Source organism: Macrobrachium nipponense, chromosome 7, assembly GCF_015104395.2.
Source record: "Macrobrachium nipponense isolate FS-2020 chromosome 7, ASM1510439v2, whole genome shotgun sequence".
In the NCBI taxonomy this organism is placed as follows: domain Eukaryota; kingdom Metazoa; phylum Arthropoda; class Malacostraca; order Decapoda; family Palaemonidae; genus Macrobrachium; species Macrobrachium nipponense.
This window is the reverse complement of record NC_061109.1, coordinates 101,026,246-101,048,018: the sequence shown is the minus strand read 5'-3', so window position 1 is coordinate 101,048,018 and position 21,773 is coordinate 101,026,246. Positions and strand designations below refer to the sequence as shown.

The 21,773-nt window shown below is 38.7% G+C and overlaps 1 protein-coding gene across 3 annotated transcripts in view; it reads right to left on the bottom strand.

The window, feature by feature from the left end:
- Positions 1-21,773, bottom strand: part of LOC135216960 (probable glutamate receptor) — a 118,824-nt gene that overhangs the window by 81,591 nt on the left and 15,460 nt on the right. For 2 of the 3 annotated variants that reach the window (XM_064252486.1, XM_064252485.1), the window contains exons 2-6: positions 12,108-12,318; positions 11,450-11,881; positions 10,000-10,157; positions 7,567-7,605; positions 7,107-7,282 (exon numbers count right to left, since the gene is read on the bottom strand). In XM_064252486.1, coding sequence (XP_064108556.1) covers positions 7,107-7,282; positions 7,567-7,605; positions 10,000-10,157; positions 11,450-11,881; positions 12,108-12,153 — 851 coding nt within the window. In that variant the 5' untranslated portion in view covers positions 12,154-12,318. Of the gene's footprint in view, positions 1-7,106; positions 7,283-7,566; positions 7,606-9,999; positions 10,158-10,842; positions 11,123-11,449; positions 11,882-12,107; positions 12,319-21,773 lie in introns of those variants that run through there. The other variant, XM_064252487.1, reaches the window with a different exon arrangement.

Below are 21,773 nucleotides of genomic sequence, written 5' to 3'. Positions count from 1 at the left end.
TACTATTGTGATTGTAGTTCGCCCAAACGAATATATAGTCCCCGTCCGCTTTCACCAAAATATTTACTATTATAATCCATACATGGTAGTTCGTAACGACTGGGACTATGGGATTTTTATCAGTTATTGTTTCTTACGAGGGTGCGTCTTATTGTATTTTCATATTTGAACACAATTTTAGTTTCCTTCTGACTTTTGTTAATATGCCCACTTATATTCTTCACTTAATCCAGAAGTGAAGGATATAAGTGGGCATATTAACAAAAGTCAGAAGGAAACTAAAATTGTGTTCCAATATGAAAATACAATAAGACGTACCCTCGTAAGAAACAATAACAATGATAAAAATCCCATAGTCCCAGGTGTTTACGAACTACCGTGTATGGATTGTATTAGTAAATATTTTGGTGAAAGTGGACGGGGACTAGATATAAGTTTGGGCGAACATAAGCGAGTTTATGAACTACAATCACAAAACAGCGCAATAGTAGCACATGCATTCAGTAATGATCATAGACCCAACTGGAATGAGGCTAAAATTATCTTTAAAAGTAACAATGTAAATGTTAGACGACTAGTTGAGGGAGCTGCTATAAATTTAGGAGAATCATTCAATGGAAACAAGACTTTTGTCAACGACAACCCATTTGTTAATTTTTATATTACTAGTATGTTTTTAAAAGATTTTAACTGTAGGACAGGCTCTGTTTTTCCCTCTCCTGATGCTGCTTCCACCTTGCCTCTCCCTGTCCAGGTAACCGCTGCCCCAGGGGAGTCTGGTTACGGTGCCCAATGTACGCCCTCGGATGAAGGACTTCCTGCAACGTTGCAACAACCATTGCGGAGATCCAACAGAATTGCAGCCAGAAGGATTGATAGGGGAGAGGAAATCATCTAGTTGGAGTTAACTGCCCCTTTTCTTCATCCCTGGTCCATAAACAAGCTAATGACCAGTGTCAACGATCTTCAACGACTCTCGTTTATTTTTAAATTCACCTCAGTACATGCTGTACCTAATTGTTCATTTGGACTGAAGATAAACCTAGGGAAGGGTTCGAAAGCTTTTTGTAGTTTTAAAAATTATACACGGACTCGCAACACTTTTTATTATTGTGGACCCTTTAGAACATTATATATACTCTCGTGATCGAGTTTTTCCCAAACAATAGGATGATTTCTAGCGCCTCGCTGGATCCGGTGATATCTGGCAATGCATGCGTCGATCAGGTGAAGAGAGGTCAAGGACCACTCACCTATGCCACCGTGCCAGTCTTTCCCAACTCAGGATGTCTTAACACACAAGAGGGATGGCTAGAGGCGGGCAGTATAATGTTAAGATCTCAGGTTTGTAGCTATAAAAAATACAAATTGTCTCAGAAAATTTGTCATTTGTTCATACGCCAACAAACGTTCGGTCTTAACAATAGGATAGACTCATACTTGGAGGGAGGTACAAGACATCCTAAACCAGCTGGGGGCCTACCCATCAGTTCAGCTTCCAGAAGAAATGACTTCTGGAGAGGGACTGAAGCCCGTTGAGAAGCTAGATAAATTGATACCTAACCACTCAGACCCTGAGTGACGTACAATGATATATCGGAGAACCATTGTATAGGGAACCAAAGAGAAACTTTGATTGTCCAATAGTAAACCAATACACCAGGATTTGTACTACTCCCAAATCCTCCTTACCAAGAAGTTGAGCATATGCTATCAAATAGAGAGTTTGATTTTTGTATATTAGGCAATCACACTATCAGTATGACTAGCTTACTCACCTGTATCAGACCAGTCCAGCGAATGACGTGTCTATTCCTTAAACCGCCCGAAGGAAGAAGGAAAGGTATAAGAGAAAGAAGGAGACCAGCCAACTCACTTATTCTCTCATCCACACAATCATCTTAGAAGTTACAAAAGTGCCCTGTCTGTTAAGGGCAACTATGAGTTACACAACCTGTTGGGCAGCCACCACAGGAACCAGGGAAAACGTGTCCACAGATCTGTGGGCAACATCCTTAAGATAGAGAGAGGTGAACATGGACTGGCTTAACCAAGTACCAGCGCTCAGCACTTTATGTACAGCCAAGTTCTTTTTGAAAGCCAGAGAGGGGCCAATACCTCTAACGTCATGCGCTCTAACCTGCACAGATGTGGTGGTGGAATCATCAAGAGTCAAGTATGCCTGTTTGATGGCTTCCCGTATCCAAAAAGATATAGTATTCTTAGACACCTCTTTCTTTGCATGGCCTGTGCTAACAAAAAGTATGCAGCAGCCTGGTCTAAGGTGCCGAGTCATTTTAAGATAGCAACGCAGGGCCCGGACAGGACACAAAAAAAGCTCTTGAGCATCACCACCCACAAAGTCATTCAGTGATGGAATGGAAAACGAAGTGAACCTGTCATCGTGCACAGGAATTTTGGGTCTTGGCCACAAATTCCGGGACAAATTCAAAGGACACTGAGACCCAACCCCTTGTGTGCTTCACATCATAGCTCAGACCGTGGAGCTCTCCTACCCTCTTCAAAGATGCCAAGGTCAGGAGGAAAACTGTCATGAGCGTCAAGTTCCTGTCAGATGAGCGACGCAAGGGCTCATATGCACTCTTAGTGAAGCTCTTGAGAACCAAGGAAACATCCCACGTTGGAGGCTTGAGCTCTCTAGGAGAACTCGACTGCTCAAACCCCTTAACTAGCAAGGAAAGTTCCCAAGGCAAGATGTCGATACCTCTAAGGCGTAACACCAAACTCAGGGCTGCCCTGTAGCCTCTAATGGCAGAAACGGACAAACGTTTCTCATCTCTGAGGAAGGTTAAAAAGTCTGCTATTCGCTGAATAGAGGTTGCGAGTGGAGAAAAACCCCATTTACGACACCAATCATAGTAGATCGCCCATTTGCCTTGGTAAACCACAGATGTCGACTTTGTGAGACTGCTAACCATGAAGAGACAGGGATTCTACCGACTGGTGGAACCTTTCCGCATGGGGCTGACACGGAGATGTCACCAAGGGGGAATCTCCCTCGGAACCTCTGAGAACGATGGCAGCAGATCTGGGAACCATTCCGCCTGAGGCCACAGAGGGGCTACCAAAGTCATTCTGAGACCGTGTGAACTCATTAGCCTGTTCAGAACTTGATGGATCAAACAAAACAGAGGGAAGGCATACTCCTCCAGGTTGTCCCAGGGATGTTGGAATGCATCTTCTGCTAATGCTAAAGGATCTGGGACCACTGAGCAGAATATCTCCAGCTTCCTGTTGAAGCGAGTCGCAAAAAGGTCCAGCATGGGTCTACCCAAAACCTGGAAAAGCTTGTCGGCTACCACTTGATGAATGGACCATTCTATGCCTAGGATCTGATCCCGATGACTGAGTTTGTCTGTGACCACATTCTGTTTGCATGGGATATACCTGGCTGAGAGCTTTACTGAATTGCTGACCACCCACTGGTGAACCTCGGCGGTAAAGGCATGAAGTTGACGAGAAACCAGGCCTCCCTGTTTGTTCACATAGGCTACCACCGTGGTGTTGTCCAACATGAGAATGACAGAATGACCTTCTACCTTCTCCCAAAACTCCTTCAGACCCAGGAAGGCTGCCTTCAACTCCAGGACATTGATATGTTGCTGCTTGTCCTCCAAACTCCAAACACCTGAAGCAATGAGGCCACCTGAATGAGCCCCCCAACCTGTGAGGGAGACATCTGAGAACAGAAGGAAGTCCGGTGAAAAAGAACGCAGAAGGACACTCTTCGAAAGATTCAGGTCGTCCAACCACCAATGAAGGTCTTCTCTCACTTCCAGAGACAGAGAAACCTTCAACAGAGGGTGAGTCCCCCGCCAGATGAAGATGCCCATGAGGGATCAGCTTCTCTAGGGAAGACAACACTCCCAGAAGAACCTGCCACTGATGAGCTGACTGATGTGGTTCCAACAGGAAGTCGCAAGCCACCACCCACAACTTCTCCAATCTCTGATCCGATGGGAAAACTTCTGCCACTGTCGTATCGATGACCATGCCCAGATAGAGAATCCTTTGACTGGGAAAGAGGTTCGACTTTTCCTGGTTGACTATAATGCCCAGTTCCAGACAGAACCAAAGTAGACGATCCCTTTCCTGCAGCAGCTTTTTCCTGGAAACTGCCAAGACCAACAAATCGTCGAGGTACCTCAGCAAACGGATCCCCTGAGCATGGGCCCAACTTGACATGAGAGAGAAGACCCTTGTGAACACTTGAGGGGCTATTGTCACCCCGAAGCATAGGACTTTGAACTTGAAGACCTTGTCCCCAAGAGAGAAGCGAAGGAACTATGCGTCCCTTAAGTCTATCGACAGCATGAAGTCGCCTTCCCTCATGGCTGCCAACACTGAACGCGGGGTCTCCATCTTGAACCGTGTCTTCCTGATGAAGTGATTCAAGGTGGATAAGTCGATCACAGGTCTCCATCCTCCAGACGCCTTGGGCACCAAGAAGATGTGACTGTAAAACCCAGAAGATGGACGCACCACTTCCTCTATCCCATCTTTTGCACTTCCTCCCAAAGAGCCAAGAACTTCAGAGAATCTGGAGCATATGCCTTCCTGAGCTGCGGCTTGTCCGACAGAGGAGGAGGAGAGAAGTCAAATGGCAGTAGATACCCCACCCGAAGGACATCTACCACCCACTTCTCTGCCCCATACTCTGCCACTTAGCTACGCAGGATCAGCTCCCACCAAGGCTTCCAAGCAAGGAGTGTTAGACGACCGAGCTTGAGTCCTACTTTCCAAATTGTTGAACCCACGAATGAGATCAACAACTTCCGAAAAGGAAGACAAAAACTCTTGCATGTCTCCCTCCTCCTGCTCCAGCAATGGAGACCGACGATGAGAAGGATTTGTAGGCTCCTCAAATGCACATTCCCCATTAAAATTAACGGAAGGATCAGCAGCCAAAAAGCCCGAAACACCAACTAACATGTCTGGGCTGGGTCCATGCGTCGGCTTCCGAAACGAACCCACTATAACACTAGGAACATCCCTACGTACTTCTCCAACAGATGACTCATTAACATGTCCGTGAATGGTCATGGGCGTGGCAGACAGACGAATGTGAGTTGGAGAAGAATCCCGAACACTCGAGATCGAAGGAGAATCCCCCAGAGTCGAACTCTTGGAAGCACCAGTGAGAGGGGCAGGCAAACTCTCCTGCTGCACCAGCTCCATGCTCACCACCTTCGACCGACAAGTGCCTCGAGATCCTTACGGCAATGAATAGGCCTTGGAGAAAAAGGAGCACTTGCATCATGTGTACAGACAGGGGAGGTTGCAACACGCTCGCAATGTGCATGGATGGGGGAGGTTGCAACACGCTCGCAATGTGCACGGATGGGGGAGGTTGCAACATGCCCACAATTCTTTGCAGAGGACGAAGCAGCCACTGCAGATTGCACAAGGGAAGATATACTATCACTCTCCGAAACACCAATACTCCCGAGAACACATCTGTGTTGTTCCTCCCTCATAGGCGAAGAAAGAGCAAAGTCCTTAGCCTTCCAACGCTTGATACGCCGACGTGGCGTAGAGGGGGAAGAGGGAGAGGAAGACAGCACTGGTTTCTTATGCGATCTCTTTGCAGGAGGCAGGGACAAAGCAACGCATTTCCTTCCAGTCCTCCCAACCGACAAGGCAGCTAACTTATCATCCAAAACAGAGTACAACCTCTTAAGCACTGCCTGGCATATAATCTTAGACTAATCTGCAAGAGAAGGCTCCAATGACATGGAAGAGAGATGTAGAGAACTGGGTGGCAGAAATGACGTCACGGCTGAGAGAGGCAGAGCAGAGGAGACGACTGGGAGTGACGTAACGAGTGGTAATGACATCACGGCTTCCCCTCGGTGTGAAGGGGAATCAGACGCCACTGGCGGAGGAGTACACAACGACGGATCCTGTGACATCATCAATGGGGCTGACCCCACAGCTTCCCTCCAACTCAAAGAAGCAGCAGCAGTCACTGGCGGAGCAATACACGATGGCTGACCTCAGCTACCCACGAAGATGAGGAGGGGGGATGGTCTGGCCAGCCTGAGGAGGGGGGTACCGAGCCTCCATAAAGTGCGCTAGCAACCACTCCAAGGACGGAGGACCCCGTAGCCCGAGCGTCTTCCATCTTGGACGCCTTTGACTCTGGAATAAATGAGAATGTTGAAAAAGCCTCCCCTTTCCCGGGAATAAAATTAATTCTTGAAGAAGAATGGGCAACATTACAAAAATCAGCCTGGTGGCCTCCCGATACTTCCAGCGACGAATCAGTGGAAAAGGAAGGAGACACAGGAACAACGCTACTATGGGGGGGGTGAATACTGCAGGAGACGAAGCATCGGGAAGAGGCAAAAACCTTCACAAGAAGAAAGAGACGAAACCCTCCGATGCTCTTTCTTGCTATAAAACGACTTCCACTGCTCTTTAGGCCATGCCCGGCATTCCTTGAAAGGATTTGTTATAGTACAAAATTAAACGCCACCTGCTACACGGGATGTGGGGATCGGTCGCTGCCGAAGCCAAAAAACGAGAACACAGAAAACCTGGAATTCCAGGGCACACAAGCTGACAAGGCCGAGAAGGAGCAGAAGCAGCCATAACAACAGCCTAACACACACAAACACACTAAACACAAGCAAAACGGGCAATGAACCGGGTAAAGGCCAAGAGAGGTTAACCACGACTCTCACCTAGGCGGTTAAGAAAAGACTGACGTGGTGGCGTAGGTGAGTAGTCCTTGACCACTTTTTACCTGATCTATGCATGTGTTTCCAGATATCACAAGATTCCTTGCTTTCATGTGTTTTTTAACCGGATCCAGCTAGGCACTAGAAATTATCCTATTGTTAAGACCGAAGGTTTGTTTGCATACGAACAAAAATGGGGTGTATTCTATTGCCGTTTTGATAATTGCTATATACTAGTGAAGTTTATGGCCAACAATAAATAATACACTGTACAGTATGACTTCAGGTTTGGTGGGTTAAAAGTTAAATGTAGATCTTATATTTCTGCAAGGAGTTGATGTCCCTAACCCCCCCAAAATTCAAGGGATAACTGTGTTTTTTTGATAATCAGTTTATCTTTACCTTCTTTCAGGCCGAAGGTTTGCATCACTGTGTTTTCTTTCCTCAAATATAAGAACACCTCGTATTCCCTCCACAATAATATTTTGCATTTCCTTAATGATATCATATGTGTCAAGATAATTCGAGGTGAGTTGTGATGCACTTGTAACACGAGGAATCCATATCCACTTGGTGTTCTGCGAAGAAAAGTTGCAAAGAGATGTCAATAAGTCACTGAAAATCTTTACACAAGCCTTCCAAACAAACATATTTATCCCCTCCCACAGTAATATATTTAGTTTAACAGCATTAGTCAAGACTACAAACTTTAGTGTTTGATATTTTAGTTTCATCATCAAAACTAGTGTCGGCACACTCCACAAAATATTAATTGGTCCACTACATCTATACCAAATTGCTTAAACATTAGTGAGTAGTAATTAACTACTATAACCAGCCTACAAAGTTGACTACTACCTACCATTGCATTGATTTTGGAATTGTTGTACAGTTTTTTTACCTGAAAAAGATAAATAAAATTGTTAAACTCCTTTTAACAATGAATATCGTTCAAAGTACATGGAAACAAGTTTAGATAAAATATAACAACATTCAACAAGATACAAGGAAACACCTGCATGATTTCACCATTTTCTTGAAAGTTCCTATAAATCATAATAGATTGCTAGTATGCATAAGATGATTTATGGTATCGTGTTTTTTTTCATTCATTAAAATAGTTACTGCTAATACTTTTTCAACGAGTCCCCACAATGAACAATCCTTTCAATTGCACTCACTTGCACTATCCTTTTGAGCACTTCTACATACATCTTATGCCACATAGTGCAGTTAATCTCAAGAGCATCAACCATTTTACTCTAATCTGCATCAACATTCACACTCATCCGTAACAGAGTTCATTCCATAAACCGTTTATATTTTTGCTTCATTGACAGTTTAGGTTTCTTCCCAATATTTTTGCATCTCGGTATCTTTCTTGCTTTCCCTAATCTGTGACTCACCTCTCTCCTCGTTCTACCAACTCCACTATAATTACACTCAGGTCTAATGCACAAATTAACTGCTGCATTTCTTCTACCATTCAAATTAAGATTTATCGTATCACCTTCCTCATTTCACTTTGGCTCAAAACCTTGCTCACATTTACTCTCAACTTTCTCTTCTACGAAAAACTTTCATACTCTTCTATAAGCTTCTGTAGCATCTCATTATCCCAATCATTCAGGCATCCCACATCTTTGCACCCACATACGCTGTCCTTTCTGACTTCTTGGATCCCTTCATCCATAAAGAAACTGCACATGTATAAAGATGCAACATACTTTTGTCTGACACCCACTTAAGACCAAAACAGCACACTTTCGTCTAAATATTTTACCACACAATTCGCATTTGTCAAAAGTTTTAATTGTTCTCAACAATCTATATATCACACATTCTCAGAACACTCCATGTTGCTGTCGACATATTGAGCCAACAAGCTGGTGATCTGGTAGTAATCTAATTGAAAGTACTATCTAGAAAAAATCTGTTGAGTGATGAAAATGCATAGTACTAAATAAGAGTCCTACAACCGGTGTAAACTGTAATTCAGTAGAAAAATTAAGACATTATTAAAGCGAAATGTGTACAGAACAATGAAAAAGCATAAAAAAATATTCCCCCTAGACAAATGATTTAGTTTGGTCAGTTCCACATATTACAATTTTGCGAAATACTTATTATTCTCAACCCACTGCTTTTGTTAGTACCATCTCCGATGCTATTATAAAGAGCAATGTTGACTTAAAACTAAATAATGTACAGAGTGTTAAAAGTATTGACGACTTATTGGAGTTTTCTCCGGATAAATTAGAGAGCAGACAGCTGGATATACCATTTTCCAACCACAGGATAACATAATTAGTTAACATTTGTGTAAAATAATGCAAATTTGAAATCAACGGGAAATTTTGACATGGCAATAAATGACCCTTTATCTCCAGGGTTATATTACTTGTACAAGGCATTTTTCTAAAGCAAAATATTGATAAAATAACTTCAAGCAATGTAGTATGGTTCAAGGTATGTGTTTGGCCAGGTAAGAAAAAGGTAAATAATTTCTGCTAAATTAAATGAATTAGTATCATAAAGAGATTCACTATGGAAAAAGAAAACGTTGGTTGCTTACCCTTTTTGGAATCTAACACACACACACACACACACATGTTCTGATTAAATTTTATGGGAACATTGAAACTTTCTGATCATATATGTAGGTTTAATGATTTCTAACGTTTTGACTAGGTGTTTTGAACTCTTTATATATAAATACATACAAATAATATTCACGCATACATGTAATATATATATATATATATATATATATATATATATATGTGTGTGTGTGTGTGTGTGTGTGTGTGTGTGTGTGTGTACGTAAATAAATTGGAAAATCCTCTCATTCATATATGACAAACAGCTTGCCTAGTTTACTTTAATATGTAGTAAGAAAAGTAGAAATAAGAGAGAGATGTACGGTCAAGCAAAATATGTAACAACAACTTTGGACTCGATGACATGCTTAATCTGCGAGTTCAAAGGGGTTATTGATGTGGAAAAGGGTTGGTTAGAACGAGAGAGTTCTCGCATGACTGAGGGTTGTCTCATGTCTGTATGAGAGAGGAGTATTGACACAGTTCTGAGGAAGTGCCCTCCTAGGGAATTTTCAGCACATATAGGTTCATCTTTCACTCTGCTGTCTACTAATCAACCGGTTTTCTAATTGATGTCACAAACATGAGAGGAATTCTTTTGAAAAAACTTCTGTCAACAATACAGGGACTATATACACATCACAAAGTTTCCAAATCAGCATCAACTGTTCATATTGTTATAAGGGGAGCCTTACCTTCTTCATAGTAGAAACAATCCAGTCTAAGGACCCAACTAAAATGTGTTGTGAGTGACTGAGATAAGTGAGGCTATTTATACGAACCCACCAGGACTCTTCACTTAAGACCTCAAAAGCAATCCACTCATGCCAAAGTGTCTGAAGGAAGCAACCACCTGTGAAGAGAAATTGATTTTCTCATGCCATATTTCTATATAATAATAATAATAATAATAATAATAATAATAATAATAATAATAATAATAATAATAATAATAATAATAATAATAACGTTCAAAGGGGTCCACAATAATAAGAAAAGTTGCGAGTTCGTGTATAATTTACAAATCATTTACAAAGCTTTCGAACCCAAAACATGTATGGAGGCAAATTTAAAAATAAATAAACAGTCGCTGAAGATTGTTGACACCGGCAACAATTTCACGCATACACACATTGAGGAGAAACACCTATTCAGTGAACAGAAAAATGTTACAATCCTATTCACTTTTCCTTCAGATTTTCAGGTGATTGTGCCATTACACAGACATATTAAGTCTAGCTCGGTAGAAACATTTTCAAAAAGGTAATAGCCAGAGAGACAAAACCATTTATTTAAATACCTGTCATCTTCACTACATAAAACAGTATGTATCATAACTGGACAAGATTCTGAAAATAAGGATGACCCAACAAACTGAATACGTGACATTAATCCTAAATTGGAACATGGCTTGGTTTTCTTTGGGTAACATCAATTCTCAGTTCAGTTCAGAATCGGCAACACTATTGCATAAATTTATAGTAATGTGGCGGGATTTCACAAGCTAAAAAACTCAAAACACAAACACATGTACTCACCTTAGACTCAGGGTGAGGAGCTGCGCCGCTGTCCGCTGGATGGTAATTCTCAATTCAATAACCATATAACAAAAGACCACTGCACAAACAATCACTATCAGCACCCAAAACCAATAACACAGTCAACACACCACCTACAACATCAAGGAACCACAACAACAACTCATCTACAACACAACAACCTCACAAGCACAACAAATTGAACAAGCAGGCACAGCACAACAGCTTCCAAAAACACAAAGTACTTGAAAGTAGCTGACCATCAATACCTTAAAATAATATTCCCAAAACTGACCAAGCAGCAGCCGCACTCCTCGCAGACACCCTCACTTCTCCTGACGCTCGTTACCGATGCTTGTCACTGATAAACACAACAGATCGCCCCAACAGATACACGTTTATGACTGCCATTAAACCACTCCCATTTATTTCTCCACCAATCCCTCTCTCTCTTTCATGCAACCCTCGGAGACGTTGTCAAATATGAAGTACCATTATCACTCCTCCATAATTATACTGTACAACACTTTTCATTACCATAGCACTACACTAAAAAGATAGTTAAACATTTCACTCTAACTAATGAAGGCTTTGTTGCTATACATACCTAGATTTTTTTCCATGACAAGAAGGCGATGTTTGATGACTGCACTCTTAATGACATCTCCAACAACCTTCAGAGCATTGATACTAAGTTCTTTAAAGGATGTACATGAATCTCCAGTACTAACATTCTTTAAATACATTAATGTTGGAAGCGTGTGATCTCTGATGTTTAGCATCACGTTAATCTTGGGTTTTCTCAACAAACTGGTAAATAACTTCGCATTTCCATAACTGATTAATGGCAACAAAATCTTGTTTTGAGGAAGCGTGTCTTGTTCCTCGGCTCCATTCCTTGGAAATGCAGATGCTCCTTTGCTTCCAGCTTCTGACAGGCATGAGTCCCACAATTCTAGGCTGGCGTTCTTCTCGCCTGCCCATTCCTCTCTCGCTGGGGTTTCATCTATATTTCTTGGGGCCAGGCATATTGCTGTGCCTGATAAAGCACAGAGAGAAAAAGAGAGGAAATCATGTATTATTTTGTAATCAAGTGACACACACATATAGGATATCCATTTAAGTATTAGCTATCTCCATGAACTACACTAAAATGTCTGGCTCGCCAACAGCACATATCAATAAAAAAAATATTTTTACAAGAAAACAATTTACTGACAGAAAAACGATAAAAACCAGGAAAACTGGGATTCCTCTTAGCCTACCTGTTATAAGAAGAATGACATGAAATCCAAACTGATTAGCTGGCATCGCTGTTTACTTAACTTTTTTTTTTTTTTCTAAGATTAAGCCAGCCTTGTGCTGGCACGGGCCCTTGCTCCTGGACTTAGGCACTTGTGTAGATCTCTTGAACACTATCTTCCAAAAGCTTAGAAATCCAATGACATCATTACACCGCTCTGTCAACCGTGGAGGCTTTTGAAAAAGAAAAGCAAATATGATAAGTCACAAAACTTTTATAACCCTAAATTCATATATTTTGAAAACTTTGCGGGTTTACAAGTAATTAAAAACTAATCTGGCTGGTTTCAATGTCATTAAAAACTAGTGTTTCTGGTTTCAATGTCATTAAAACTTAATTTTGCTAGTTTACAAGTAATTAAAAACTAATTTTTCTGGTTTCAATGTAATTAAATATTAATTTTGCTGGTTTCAATGTCATTAAAAACTAATGTTTCTGGTTTCAAACACCGGGAGTTTCCAACCAAAGGAATAGGAGTATCTAAAAAAAGAGGGGGGGAGAGAGGGGGGGGGAAGTAATCAAGGAAACAGACTACATTACAAGATACCAAGACTCATTATGATATATAATATTAACCGGGCTATCCAGAGATAAATTCAAATCCTTTTTCTTTCCTCCTTTAACGTAAAACGTTACCTGCCTGGTTAAATTACTATTTTACGATACGAATCCGATAAGTAGTTCAACAATAGACAAAACACCTCGGTTTACTACGGTAACATAACTCAGCTTGCTACTTTTATTATATTACCACTTTGATTATGTAGTCTGTCACGCACACGTGTTCACTGCTGTATTGCCTGTTCAATATCCATGCAAATTTATCGTAACCTTAAATATTTAACAATAGATATCAAGATCGCGTCCTGCTTTCTGTTAAAATAAAAAAAAGCCTTAAAGCAACATCCCCCCCACCCACCCACAAAAAGTTTAAGGGCAAAGTCAATTAACTGATAACTGTGAATAAGAAAATAAGTTCATTATACCACCAACATCGAAACTGGGATGAGGCAATATCTCACCCATGTGTTTATATGTCAAAACATTTGAGATGGATAATACTATTTTTTTATCATTCCCCTTAACACCGTTTTTCTGCAGTTTCGACAATAAACGAAATTTTCAATTTCTTGACGTTCGAGTACTTTGATTTAAAATTTCACAGACAATTACTTCTGAAATGATATTAGTGACTTTTATGTTACTTTATGATTAAATGCATAACAACACGATTTTCCTTCACGTAATTTGCTTATCCGAGACGCCAACCTATACCTAGTGTAGCCTGTGTCCAGCAACACCCAGAGTAGCCTATGTCAAACAACTCCCAGTTCAGGAATTAGAAAGCTTTGGAAAAAATACAATTTAAATGTCATAATAGGCAAGACTAATAATGGTAGCAGTAGTCAGGTAAGGCAAGCAGCATATAAAAAGTTACCAACACGCATAGAAAGGGCAAACACAACAAACAAGTAAACCTAAGAAGGGTAAACTTACATACTGTAAGTGCATAGAAACCCCAGAAGAAATTTAAAGCATGCTGTAGCCTAAATGTGGTAAACAGCATTAGTGCAATAATTGGGACAAGGGCCCTGTGTCAGGTAAGAAATTTGCAAACATGATACCTAACTGTGATAGAACCTTAGACAAGGTACTCAAGAGTTACATTAGCACAGACATACAAGTTGTAGGTTCATCACAACTTAAGTACAGTATAGTGGTGGGGAAATAGGCAAGTTTCCATTGACAGTAGTCAAGGGCATGGGACAAACCTTTCAGGCCTAGATGGGTTAAGGTGATTAAAAGTAGACTGGCATAGTATTCTAAGGGTTACAAGTTCAAAACAGGAGCCTACATTAGAAATTTCATTAACGTAACCTAAATTATCCTCATTGCATTACTAGGTTTCAGTGCTCATATATACACTTAAAAATATTAAAAGATCATCTTTCTTTTTCCACAGGTAAAACTTCAGTACACAATGCCCTACCTACAGTTAAGCCTAACTGTACAGCACATGCATTTTTCATGTCACTGAAGTACGTCACTTAGGAGATCTCAAGATTCCTACAGAGGTTCATGATGCAAATATCATTAAGCAGATATTCAGTAACTCCAGAGAGCTGATACTGCTGAATGTATTTCTAACACGGCAAAATATATTACATTGCTGTTATAAAATTAGTTATTTAATTTTTGGCAATAATTTTAGCTCAAGTTAATGACTGGATAAATTTGATTATTCATCAGTGCTGGTAATATTGTGTTTTTGTTATACCTTTAATTGTTCCCCTCAAAGTTACTGTACGTACCATCAGGCGAGTGTTTTTTCAAACAGGTCTGCCCCGCATCATAACAAAAGGACTAAAATTTTCTGATGTACATTAAGAGTAAATGTAAATCAGTACTACACAATGATAAAATGGTGATACTGATGGTGGATGAAACTCACGTACTTAACCCTCTTACGCCGACTGGACGTATTTTACATCGACATTTTTTGTCTCCCGTGTGCCGACTGGACGTATTTTACGTCGACTAACAAAAGTTTTTTTTTTAAATTCGCGGAAAAATACTTATAGGCCTACCAGCCTAAAACTTTTGAATCACGCGCCTTGGGGGATGCTGGGAGTTCACGGATCAAGGTGTTGTTTTGTTTACAATCGTTACGCAGGCGCGCAAGCGCGAATTTCTTTCTTGCCGCACTAAAAAGTATCTGTGACACATCTCGGAAATTATTTCGTCACTTTGACATAATTTTTGTACCATTGTAAATTAGCCGTTACATGAAGTATTATATATGAAAATGTGTGCATTTTTATGTAAAATACAACAATAATATACTCATGATTGTAGCTTTTATCAGTTTTGAGATATTTTCATATAAATAACGATAATTGCCAAAATTTCAACCTTTGGTCAACTTTGACTCTACCGAAATGGTCGAAAAACGCAATTGTAAGCTAAAACGCTTATATTCTAGTAATATTCAAGCATTTACCTTCATTTTGCAACAAATTGGAAGTCTCTAGCACAATATTTCGATTTATGGTGAATTTATGAAAATAATAACATTTTCTTTACGTCCGCGCGGTAACTCTTCCGAAAAAATCATCTGTGCGATTGTGGTAATGTTTGCACCATTTTAAATTAGCCGTTACATAAAGTTTTATATATGAAAATGTGCGAAATTTCATGTAGAATACAACAAAAAATAATTGAAGGTTGTAGCTTTTCTCATTTTTGAAATATTTGCATATAAATCACGATAAATAGAAAAAAAACCACGTTCGGTCAACTTTGACTCTACCGAAATGGTCGAAAACGCAATTGTAAGCTAAAACTCTTACAGTCTAGTAATATTCAGTCATTTATCTTCATCTTGAAACAAATTCGAAGTCTCTAGCAAAATATTTAGATTTATGGTGAATTTAAAAATAAATCTTTCCCTCCCTCCGCGCGCGGATTCTCCGCCACAAATCTCCGAAATACGTACGTCCCATTCTCGGAATATTTGCTCCGTTTCATATTAGGCATTTCGTAGAGTTTTATATATGAAAATGTGCGCAATTTCATGTAGAATAAAACTAAAAATATTTGAATGTTGTAGCTTTTCTTATTTCCGAAAAAATTGCATATAAAAAATATATAAAAAAATTCGACATTCGGTCAACTTTAACTCGTCAGATATGGCCGAAAACTGCAACTGTAAGCTAATACTCTTACAGTATAGTGATATTCAATCATTTGTCTTCATTTTGAAAGAAATTGGAAGTCTTTAGGACAATATTTAGATTTATGGTGAATTTTTGAAAAAAATATGTTTACGTCCACACGTTACGAATTCATGCATTATTTTGTGATAATATTTTCTCTGTGTTGCTTTTATCGTTTTACAATGTGTTATATACCAAAAAAAACAAAAGTAACTTGTTACCTTTAACCGTTTTTCGCACAGCGCGATTTGAATACAATTATATATGAAATTTTGTTTTTGCGCTATCATATATCGCATTATTTATATATGATAATGATAATTTTTTTCATTTCTGATGGTTGCATACTAAACTTCAGGCAATGACAAAAAAAGGAGCCAAAAATGAACTCTTAATCTTGAAAACTAAGCGCGCTGTGATTTTTTGAAAAAAATATTTTTTCCGCTTCCGCGCTCACTCTGAAACCCCTCCGGCATACGGGAGACAATTTTTTATTTACTGCTCCGGCGTAAGAGGGTTAATACCATACATTCATTATAAAGGCAAAAATATTGTTGGTTCAGCCTTTGGCTATAGGGAAGCTGCAACAGCTGCATTTTACTTTATGTTGAACAGGTAAGTCTAAATTCAAGTAAGTTGCACAAATTCCCAATTAAAGCATAAAAGCTGACGTTATGCACTGCACACTGAAGAAAGTAATTATAGGTTGGAAAAAAATCATTTTTACAGTGTTTTGCAATCTAATATCATAATGCTATCATTGGGAAAGCAATGTCCTATTTTCCCAGGATTCCTCAGCTGTCTAGTGTATACGTATACCCTCACCCATTTCAGAGTAACAAATGCACTTTTTCGTGTGTTTCAGTAAAATTGTCAAAATATATCAGGAATAATTGGCTTGGCCAGAAAGTTATAAATAAAACAATGAATTTACCTCAGTTCTCCTTGATGTCAATAATTTGGAAAACGTAATTCATTATGCACCATTCAGCCTTTTGAAAAACTTCATGATATACATGTTTACTGTATGAACATTCATAAAAACTATCATTAAAAGCATTATCTTCCTACACCTTTGAGAAACAAAATGTTCATTTAGTTTTACAAATATCCAATGAATATATTGTTCAAGCTTTACTAACTATTGGAAAAAATCACTCCCTTTTTATTCAGAATGCAAATGTCAAAATTTTACATTTGGTCGACAATCATGAATTTAAACGTTTAAATGGCAAAGGGTAAATAATAGATAAGCTGTTCAATAAGTAATGAAAGTTATATTACAGAAAAACATATAAAAATTAACAATATGGGTTTCTACTAACGTTTCATTGAATAATCGTTGTTCAAGAAAATACTTATTGTAGCCAAAGAGAAAGTTAGAAAATTTAAATACCAAATAATGACTGTATGTAAGAGAGAATTATTTCATTCACATATAGTAGAAAGAACCATGTTTTTTGTGATGTAAACCTATGCACTGGTGTTTGTTCTTTGGTAGACACTGTATTGTAACTAAACAAATTGTTTTGGTTCAGTATTTTATATTAATCTTAAAACTTGTGTTTCGAGTAAGTATTATTTAGTGTACACTAATTAGTGTAGACGAGAAAATAAGTAAATTAATAACTGGCAGACCAAAAATGATAGATTTTGGCGAGGGTTTGTTTATATGTCTTTTGTCTGGCAGCGTAGTCAGTGCTAGCAGTAGCAGCTCGGACCACCCTTGCTTACGTCACAAAACATTGAACAGGCCTTCTATCTCGGCAGTCTTGCTTCAGGCCAGCGGAATTTATATTGTTGTTTCGATTCACAAGAGGAACATTTCTAAGGACAAAGGCTTCAGACAAACCACTTTCTTGAGGTACGTAGGGTCGTAAGTTGTGAAAAAGTCGTTACTGAGTGTTGTGAATAACTTTTATAGTATTTACATGTACTTCGTATTTTAATCACGCCAGGTATTACTATAACCCCATTGGCCACTTCAGCTACATAAATCAGTTTCACGAATTGTATGACGACTGGTCTCCAGAACCGATAACTGGATCTACACCAGGGGTTCTTGACCTTTTGATGACTCCAGATCCCTAATGAATTGCCCAGTAGGTTCCAGACCCTAAGTTCACTGAAGTCCTGAGTTTAATACATACTTTAGGTATGAACAGCTAGGAATAGAACATACAAGAAAATCAAAAGCATTTATAGTTTATATATAGTTATTTATTTACAAAATGTACCCATGTATGCAATGACATTAAAATAAAATCTATACAAATATCCAGAGATCAAGTCCCATATCCACAGAATATGGTTCTCATACCCCCCAGGTGGATATGTAATGACTAAGTACATGATAAAAGTAGTTATACAAGAAAGTCTGCCAAAAACCACAGCCCAGGATGCGTGAGACACTTACCTAGGCATAAATAGAGACATCTGTTAGAATATTAAACTTTTATTTATGATGCATTGGTAATGTTGATTATACGCTTGAGTGCAGTCATTTGTTTTTACCCATAATTCTTGTGTTATGATATGCATGGCATGATGCCGCTTTTGTCCGAGTAGGGTAACCGGCAAGTTCATTGCCGAAGGTACTCTGTACTACTGTATCTCTCATATTCTCCATTAAAGTGACTCATTTATGTAGTGATCGCTTTTATCCACCATCATGTCCTCTGTGGTCACAGGTTATGGGCCCAGCTCAAGCAAGAGGAAGTTGTATTTTGATGGTGATGAGGAGAAATATGAAATGTGGGAGATAAAATTTCTAGCCCATCTGAGACCTCGAAAACTTATCCTAGACGAAAGTGAAGATCCAACTTCAGCGGAATTCATTGCTAAAAATGCTGACATTTTTGCCGAGATCGTTCAAGTTCTAGATGATAAGAGCCTTCAATTAATAATGAGAGATGCAGTCAACGATGGAAGAAAGGCATTAGAGATTCTACGGGACCATTACCGAGGTACTGGGAAACCAAGAATCATCTCCCTCTACACGGAGCTGACGTCACTGAAAATGAGAGGGAAAGAATGTGTGACGGATTATTTTCTTCGAGCGGAGGCAGCCTCTACTTCGTTAAAGTCAGCTGGTGAGACGATCAGCGACAGCCTTCTTATTGCTATGGTGTTGAAGGGTCTTCCAGAGGAATTTACTCCATTTAATACTGTTGTTATGCAGAAGGATAGTGAGCCTACGTTTCTGGAATTCAGTCTCTGCTACGGAGTTATGAAGAAAGCATGAGGAGTCGAGAGGCACATAGGCCTAATGTGAAGAGTGAGAATGTCCTTAAGGTGAATTATAAGAAGAATCCTGATTTTCAGTGTGGTGGGTCTGCCAGTGGCTAATCAGTGAGATGAGAGGTAAGTGGTGCAAAGAATGCAAAACCATTACACACAATTTTGATGAATGTAGAAAGGCTAATAGGCCTACAAGATTTTCTAGTGCAACTGTGAATATTTGTAAGCCTAGATCCACTAATAATTATAATGATGAAGAATTTTGTTTCAAAATAAGTTGCTCTGTTGATAACATATCTACAGATGTATGTAATGTTCTTGTTGATTGTGGTGCTACTACCCCCATCATTACTGATAAATCCAAGTTTAAGTGTTATCATGAAGACTTTGATAAATCAAAACATATGGTTGAACTTGCAAATGGTGCAAGATGCAAGAATATTGTTAAAGGTAAAGGTAAGGCTAAAATTGTACTTTATGATACAAATGGTATAAAACAAAATAATGTTCTTGATAATGCCTTGTATATTCCTACTTTTAAGCAGAATATATTTTCTGTACAATCAGCTGTTAGTAAAGGAGCTACAGTAAGCTTTAATCCTAATCATTCTGAGTTGATAAGCCCAAATGGTGTGTCTTTTGAAATAAATAAGAAAGGTAAGCTGTATTATCTAAATAATGTAAGCTCATGTAAATCTCGTTCACTAGAGGAGTGGCATAAGGTTTTGGGACACTGCAATGTTAAAGACATTTTGAAGATAGAAGATAAAGCTGAAGGTATGAAAATTAGTGACAAAAGTAATTTTGATTGCATAACTTGTCATGAAGGTAAAATGCATTTATCTAGGAACAGATTACCAGATGAGAGAGCAAAGAGTAAAATGGAATTTATACATTGTGATCTTGCTGGACCAATGAGTATTGAAGCAAGGGAAAAATCTAAATATTGTATTGTTTTTGTAGATGATTATTCAGGATCTGTTTTTGTTTATTTCTTGAAACAGAAAAGTGATGCACTTAATGCTACTAAGAAATTCCTTGCTGATACTAGTTCTTATGGTGTTGTTAAAAGATTAAGGTGTGATAATGGAGGAGAATTTACTTCTTCAGAAGTTAAAGAATTTCTGGTAAGTAATAAGATTAAACAAGAATTTTCTTCACCAAATTCACCACACCAAAATGGTACTGCTGAGAGAATGTGGCGTACATTGTTTGAAATGGCTAGATGTCTCTTAATTGAAGCAAAGCTACCAAAATTCATGTGGAATTATGCTGTTAGGGCAGCTGCTTATATAAGGAATAGATGCTACAATTCTAGACTAGATAAAACCCCATATGAAGTGTTAATGTCTAAGAAGCCTAAACTTGAAAATATGCATATTTTTGGTTCCCTGTGTTATGCTTATGTAGAAAAGAAAGCTAAGCTAGACCCAAGATGTGAAAAGGGAATATTTGTTGGCTATGATTCATACAGTCCTGCTTATCTTGTATATTATCCAGGAACTGACAGTTTGAGAAAGGTTAGGTTAGTACATTTTACTGATAAATTCAATTTTGATAAATCCCAATGTCTAAAGGAAGATGAGAATGTCATATGCAATGAAAAGAAAACAACTGTTAATGATAATCAAAGTGATCCTGTTTCTAAACCTATCCTTGCTGAAGATGAGCATAGTGAAATTAATGCAGATTTGACTGAAACTGAAAGGGAAGGTGAGTCCCGTTATCCAAGTAGGGAGCGAACTGCTCCCAAATATTTTGAAGAATATGTTGATCCTGATAATGTTGATTTACTGGGCTATTCTGTTCATTATTGTTGTAAAGTAACTGAAATTCCTGAAAGCTATAGAGAGGCATTAAATTCACATATGGCTCACAAATGGAAAGCTGCAATGGACGATGAAATTCAATCTTTAAGAGATAACAATACTTATGAATTGTGTAGTTTACCAAACAACCGTTGTATTGTAGGTGGACGATGGGTATATGACATTGAAGAGGGGTTAAATGGTGAAGAGCAATATAAAGCTCGCTATGTTGCAAAAGGGTTTTCTCAAATTGAAGGTGTTGATTATACTGATACTTTTTCTCTTACTGTGCGTATGACCTCAATTAGAATGCTTATGCAATTGGCAGTACAACATGATTTAATTGTGCATTGTATGGATTTTAAAACTGCCTATCTTAATTCTGATATTGATTGTGAAATATTTGTTCAACAGCCTGAAGGTTACAATGAAACAGGTAGTAATAATGAACAATTGGTTTGGAAACTGAATAAATCTCTGTATGGTTTAAAGCAATTAGCCAGAAATTGGAATAATATGCTCCATGATTTCTTAATTCAAAATAACTTTGAGCAATCATTAAGTGATCATTGTGTGTATGTCAATAAAAGACATAACTTTCATGTAATTATTTTGGTTTGGGTTGATGATATGATCATTGCCAGTAGTAATGAGAAAGCTCTGTTTGACGCTAAACGTGTATTATGTCATAGATTTGAGATGAAAGATTTAGGGAAACTTTCATTGTTTTTGGGTAAGTCATGGTTTTTGGGTATTGAGTTTGTTTTTGATGGAGATTGTATAAAAATGAACCAGAGTAAGTTCATTGAGAAAGTTTTGAGGAAGTTCAAAATGGATGAATGCAACCCAAAGTCAATTCCTTGT